Source organism: Cinclus cinclus, chromosome 11, assembly GCF_963662255.1.
Source record: "Cinclus cinclus chromosome 11, bCinCin1.1, whole genome shotgun sequence".
In the NCBI taxonomy this organism is placed as follows: Eukaryota; Metazoa; Chordata; class Aves; order Passeriformes; family Cinclidae; genus Cinclus; species Cinclus cinclus.
Window position 1 is genome coordinate 19,139,130 of NC_085056.1, and position 6,698 is coordinate 19,145,827.

Genomic DNA, 6,698 nt, shown 5'->3' on the forward strand with positions numbered 1-6,698 from the left:
ATAGAGCTTCTTTAAGTTGTGTCAATGAAATCCCCATTTTCAGTGTGTTTCCAGTCCAATAATGCTCTGTGTGGCACAGAAGTGGCACTGTCTCTTTGGTTCTGTTGTGTCCAGATTTCTCTTTTTTCATGCAGAAAATAATTAAAAATACCACACTTCCTATATCAACTTCTAAAGTGTGACCCTGACACACAGTAAAGGCATGCAGCAAAGTCGGAGGCAAAAGACGTAAAACCTCCCTGAGAATAGTTTCAGGTGACAATGTTGGGCAGAAAAACCCCAAATTTTAAGGAAGTCAGCTGAAGACCAACTGTATATAGAAGTGTATTTACATAATTAATTGCCTACGAATTCAGAACTATCAAGACAGTTTGGCAGATTCCAGTTTATCCAAGTAAAGTAACCAGTGTAGTTCCAATGCTAACCATAATTTATTTAACATATGGTTCCAAATGCTAGCCAGAGGTTTCTAACTCAGTGCAGTTAGCTGAAGCACGCACATTTTGCCACCAAACTCGGACTATTTAAACTGGCAAGGCATGTTTTGTGAGACATGGACAACTTGCTGCAAGCCCTCAGTGATCTTTACCTACCACATTAACACTCCCAACTCCAGTTTATCAGTGCTAAGCTGCCAAAACCACCACAAAAGCGTGGACTGGAGAATTATAATTAGCTCCTGAAAATAACAGAATATTCACCCATTTAGCCCAATCCCACTGAGTTTTCTTTCCCTTACTTTATTCGCTACATCTCTAACTTCGTTTCCATCACCTGCCTACGTCTGGCCTTCTTTAACCTTGTTTCTGCCGCTGATTTGGAAACCCCAAAACTGACACGAATTTTATGGCAGCCGTCCATGTCCAGAGTCACAGGGATTTTCCCGCTCTGCTCGGGCTGTAATCTTTCGGGAGCAGGGGCCGGGGCTATTTTGGCCGTACAATGTCTGACATGTTTCGGTTGCTAGGTAAACAACAAACTGTGCAGGGCGCTGGGTGAGCCTTGCAGGAGACAAGTATAGCTATCTGCCGAGTCCTTTCCTCACCCGATCACATGCGAATGACTGTGCCACTCATGAGATAAGATTTTCACTGTCTCGCTCTGCTGCTCAGGTGAAAGCGAGAGGACAATTTGACCTTTGTATTTAATGTTGGCCTCCCAAAGCGCTCACCCCACCGTGTGTGCCTGCGCCCCCCGGCACGGCCGCTGCTCCCGAGCGCTGGGGAAAGCCAGCACAGGGCATGCGAAGAGCGCAGGTATTTTCTAACGGGGCATGCAAAAAGTGCAGATATTTCCTAACGCTGCCGTACACGCCAGCAGTGCGCCCCAACTCCGGGGATGCTCCCTGCGCGCTCTGTGCGCTCCCACGCTGGCTGGGAGGAGAGACAAGCGACACACGCAGCTAAAGCTGCGGGCACCGCAGCGGGGGCATCGGGAGGGCAGGGCCGGCAGCCGCACGGCTCGCACAGCTCGCACAGCTCGCACAGCTCGCACAGCCGCGCTCCAGGGCCGGCCCCCGCCTCCCCCGGCGCTCGCCGCCCGGCGGGACCCCCGCGCTGACAGCGGAGCGGAGAGGAGCGGATCGGATCGGATCGGATCGGATCGGGTCGGGTCGGGTCGGGTCGGAGCGGGTCGGAGCGGAACGGAGCAGATCGTGCCTCCCCCACCCCCGGGGGACTCCCGCCTCCCGCCGGGCTCCCCGCGCCGCCGCCGCCCCCGCACAGCGCTCGGAGCCCGCGGGGGCGGCGGCGCTGCCGAGGATGCGCTGGCGGAGCGCCCGCCGAGCGTCACGGCGGGGAGGGACGGACCCGCGCCTCCGCCGCAGCATAAAGAGCGGCGCGGGGCGCGGTGGCGGCAGCAGCGCTCGGGGAGCTCCGCTGGGGAATCCCTCACCGATCCCTCACCGATCCCTCACCGATCCCTCACCGATCCCTCACCGATCCCTCACCGATCCCTCACCGATCCCTCACCGATCCCTCACCGATCCCTCACCGATCCCTCGCTCCGCGCCCCGAGGTAAGAGCGGCTGCGGGGCTGGGGCCGTGCGGGTGCTGCTGGTCCCGCCGTGCCCGCAGCCCGGGCTGACAGCCGTGCCGTGCCGTGCCGTGCCGTGCCCACAGCCCGGGCTGACTGCCGTGCCGTGCCGTGCCGTGCCCACAGCCCGGGCTGACAGCCGTGCCGTGCCGTGCCGTGCCGTGCCCGCAGCCCGGGCTGACTGCCGTGCCGTGCCGTGCCGTGCCCGCAGCCCGGGCTGACAGCCGTGCCGTGCCGTGCCGTGCCGTGCCGTGCCCGCAGCCCGGGCTGACTGCCGTGCCGTGCCGTGCCCGCAGCCCGGGCTGACTGCCGTGCCGTGCCGTGCCGTGCCCGCAGCCCGGGCTGACTGCCGTGCCGTGCCGTGCCGTGCCCGCAGCCCGGGCTGACAGCCGTGCCGTGCCGTGCCGTGCCGTGCCGTGCCCGCAGCCCGGGCTGACTGCCGTGCCGTGCCGTGCCGTGCCGTGCCCGCAGCCCGGGCTGACAGCCGTGCCGTGTCCTGCCCGCAGCCCATGACTCTGAACCGCGGGGACAAGCGGCGCGGCAGCACGCCGTTCGCCGCCCAGCAGCACCTGCACCGCCGCAGCATGCCCGTGGACGAGCGCGACCTGCGGCCGCTGCCGCCCGAGGAGCTGTCGGGCTTGGTGCGCTGCACCTCGTACAGCCCCGGCGGCGAGCACCGCCAGAGCTGGGCCTCCGACTCGTCCGACTCCGTCATCTCCTCGGGCAGCGACTCCGAGGGCAGCCTCTACAAGGTGATCCTGCTGGGCGAGCACGGCGTCGGCAAGACCAGCCTGGCGCGCATCTTCGGCGGCGTGGAGGACTGCGCGGACGCGGAGGAGGCCGGTGAGGGCACGGCGGGCTCGGAGGGGCCGGGGGTCCCCGGCTCGGAGCCTTCCCTACGGCTATCCCCTCCCAGGCCACCGGCAGGGATGTGGGAGAATAACTTCCTCGGCTGAACTTTTTTAAAAATTATTTTTTTTTTAAATTTTCCGCAGGAAATACGTACGACGGATCAATCATAGTTGATGGAGAAGAAGCGTCTCTCGTGGTGTTTGATATATGGGAGCAGGTACTTACAGCTCTTTCCTCGTGCTTTTGCTTTATGGCTTAGTCTGTAGTTCTCTTTGAAGGAAAAGAGTATAAATGGAACCACTATGCCTATTTGTTCAATCAGATAAGTGACATTAAAAAATTCATTCTCCCTTTTGTTCTCTCTACAATTAATTTCTTGTAGCTAGGCAGGCAGTTTAAAACCCTGGATAGAGCTGAGTGAGACTCTCTTAATGATTTGAGTAATCAGTATCATACATGAGCAGCCTAGGGAATTACTGTAAAATTAGAGTTTGTCAATCTGATCGGTGTAAACCTGATGTTATCTTTATTATTTCTGGAAACAAGAGAAACTTCTTTTGTTTTGTATTTTAAATAACGAAGTCTTTGAAATTTTGGGGAGGTAGGCTTACTTTTACTGACTTTTTATAATAAAGCTAAGAAAAGAATCTTTATGGTGCTTAGAGTAACAGATCATCACTCAGAGTTGATTGATTTTTCAGCACAATTAATCTGTTTCTTGTCTGTTGTTTCAGGATGACAGCCAATGGCTCCAGAACCACTGCATGAAAATGGGAGATGCCTATATTATTGTATACTCAGTGACAGACAAAGTTAGTTTTGAAAAGGCTTCTGAGCTCAGAATCCAGCTGAGAAGAGCAAGACAGACAGAGGACATTCCTATTATCCTTGTGGGAAATAAAAGTGACCTGGTCAGGTCCCGGGAGGTCTCAGTTGATGGTAAGAGACACTGAATTTTACAGGTGCTGTCTAAAGTAGAAGCAAAGGCTATGCAGGATCATGGCCAGTGGGATTGGTCTGGCTTTGATGTAGAAAAACGTGTGATCTGAGGATCACTGGGGAAGTGGAGCCGGCTGCTTTGTGCTGAAGGGCTTGGTACCACTGAAAACTCTGGGGATGGTTGTGGGAGAAGTGTTGCTGTGCAGAGCTCTGAGCTGCAGCGTGAGAGGAAAATGCATCAGAGCTGTGGCTTCAGCACAGGACTGCTAAGGCTAGGCTTTAATTGTAGGGTACGTGTGCAGCAGCACTTGCTGGGCTGGGGATGTGACAGTCTGCTCTTTGAGGGACACAGTGCCATGTCACAGAGCCCAGAAAAGGGGATCCCATACAGCCTGTGCAACCCTTGCTGCTGGAGGTGACTCCATCACACTTGAGCTGAGCTGGTGGGACCAGTCTCACACAACTCAAGTGTCCTTTTGTGTATCTTCTCCAGCTGTGATCTGTGGGAATTCTCTCATCCAATTCCAGCTGGCATTTAGGTACCTGGAGCACAGGAACCACTGCCAACACCAGTCTTGATTCTGCTTGCTTAAACACTTTGTGAGGCTTTTTCTTTGGCTGGGCTTTGTTTTGTTTTGGGTTTTTTTTTTTTTTGTGTGTGTGTTTTGTTTTTTTTTTCCACTGGAAAGGATACTCTGAAATATTGGTGCCTTGATGATGAATAGTCTCTCCCTATCTGTTTTACCACGGTCCCAGTGTTAAATTCCTGCAAAGAGATTTGACTGGAGTTCATCAGGAGATTACTTTTTTGGGCTGGGGCAGGGCATGGTTGACCTGTCCAAATTCCAACATCTGTACATTCCTCAGGTTTACAACTCTGCCCCTATTTGCCACAGCTGACTGTGGAAATTTGTGCTGCAGCATGTTCCAGGGTTAAGTGGTTATGTCCAGAATATTGAACATCAAACATCTTGTATTTCAGATTCAGCCCTGGTCAGATTCAATGGTGCACAACTTTGTGACCTCTACTGATGTGTTCAATGACTTGACCTTATGGTCAGCTCCACTCCTATTGGTGTGGAAAACTCACTTGTTACAGCAAGGCAGAGGTGCAGAATTGCTCAATAGCTTCCAGAATAGACCCCATTTCTTTCTGTACCTCACACTGTTCCCCAATGAAACAGCAAGCATCCTTCCAAGGGCCTCTTCTAAACCAGCTTTAACTCTAAAACAGTACTGGAACAGTCTGGCTGAAGGACTGTTGCTGCCATGTATTCATTTCCATTGATCAAATGAAATTTCTGACCATAGCACAACAAAAACAAGACGACTAAGGGGGCAAAACCATGAGAACAAATTTGGGTTTTCCTATTTTGCAGTAAAGCTCTTTCATGGCATTGAAGGCACTTCCCTTCCTTAGAGCCAGTTTTTGTTTTGTTTTTCTGACAGTGTATGTGACAGGGCCCATCTCCACTCACCTTCCTTTTTGTGTTTCCATGCAGAGGGCCGGGCCTGTGCTGTGGTGTTCGACTGCAAGTTCATCGAGACCTCAGCTGCTCTGCACCACAACGTGAAGGATCTGTTCGAGGGCATCGTGCGGCAGATCCGGCTGCGCAAGGACAGCAAGGAGGACAACGCCCGCAGGATGGCCAACACCAAGAGGAGGGAGAGCATCAGCAAAAAGGCCAAGCGGTTCCTCGGCAGAATCGTGGCAAAGAACAATAAGAAGATGGCTTTCAAAGCAAAATCAAAGTCTTGCCACGACTTGTCTGTGCTATAGGAGCTTTCAGCAAGGGCAGGTGTTGCACACGGGATGAACATCACCTGCCTGCTCAGAGAAGTCTAGATGATCCTCCTGGTGATAACAGCCCTGACTTTTCCGTTGAGACTCTTGTTAATGCCTTAAGGTGCTCAAGCAAGGCTGGAAGTTACACTACAGTGCTTCATTGATAAATGGTTTAAGTTTCAGTGTGTGCAAGTAAATGAACTAACTTGAAATATGAGGCTTGACATGCCCATGTGTACGTATGTTCTATATCTTCTTGTCTTGTGGATGCCAGAGATGCAAAGATAAGAAAGGATTAATATCACCATAGACTTGTCTCGTTTGCAGAGCAAAACTTAACCTTGTACGCAGGCTCGTACACTCTTTTTAGTATAAAGCAAGCAATGATGAATCTTTTTAATCTTAAATGTGGGGAGGGAGGAGTAGAATCACAGTAGAATGGGAGAAAACAAATTATATATATATATTTAAATACAGAACAGATATCATTTTATGAAGTTAATTTGCACTTCCATTAACTGTTATTCAATTAATTGGTTACTTGTTTACATGCAGATTTTATAATAAAATACTATTTCCTGTTATAAGAAACTGTGCTTTTCTCATAGTGTGGATAAAGAATGACAGAGCAGTATTTTTATACTGACCTTTTTCCACCGGAGAAAATGTTACACACAGACTGGAGATTTACATGTGATAAAGTTCTGGAACAAGATTAATTGGGAAAATTGTCTGTCCTTTTCTTTAATAGAGAGTTTGTTTAAGAAGTAAACCCTGCTTTTATGAACACTTTTTCAACAGCTCTTCTTGGGAAGGGAGCCCCTGATCCTTCATATTATTTTTCATCTTCAACCTGGTTTTCATCAGCTCTGGCAGGAGCTGGGCTTTATGTACTGCCTTTAGTGACATTGATGTGTTGTGTTTATATTGATAAATTGAGCCCTGCAATGTTTGAAGTCCTCTCCTGGCTTGAAGCTCTTCAGTTACAGCCAATAAGCAAATGCAGGCAAATGTAGGACGTTGCTCTTTTTTTTTTTTTTTTTTTTTTTTTTCCTTCTCCCACAGCAGTATAATTGTCCAGTCTTTT

At 51.1% G+C, this 6,698-nt stretch overlaps 1 protein-coding gene across 1 annotated transcript; it reads left to right on the plus strand.

The window, feature by feature from the left end:
* Positions 1 to 2,543: 2,543 nt before the first annotated feature.
* On the plus strand, positions 2,544 to 5,605 carry RRAD (RRAD, Ras related glycolysis inhibitor and calcium channel regulator). The gene is made up of 4 exons (XM_062500126.1): positions 2,544 to 2,877; positions 3,030 to 3,103; positions 3,621 to 3,825; positions 5,328 to 5,605. Exons 1-4 carry the CDS (start codon positions 2,544 to 2,546, stop codon positions 5,603 to 5,605), a joined length of 891 nt encoding a protein of 296 aa, XP_062356110.1.
* The last annotated feature ends 1,093 nt before the right edge of the window (positions 5,606 to 6,698 follow it).

What these genes read in the sequence shown, in the direction of transcription:
- RRAD (XM_062500126.1), top strand. Translation starts at nt 2,544, where the DNA reads ATGACTCTGAACCGCGGGGACAAGCGGCGCGGCAGCACGCCGTTCGCC. An exon ending in CGCGGACGCGGAGGAGGCCG is followed by an intron (nt 2,878 to 3,029) that starts GTGAGGGCACGG and finishes AATTTTCCGCAG; the next exon opens with GAAATACGTACGACGGATCA. An exon ending in CCGGGAGGTCTCAGTTGATG is followed by an intron (nt 3,826 to 5,327) that starts GTAAGAGACACT and finishes GTTTCCATGCAG; the next exon opens with AGGGCCGGGCCTGTGCTGTG.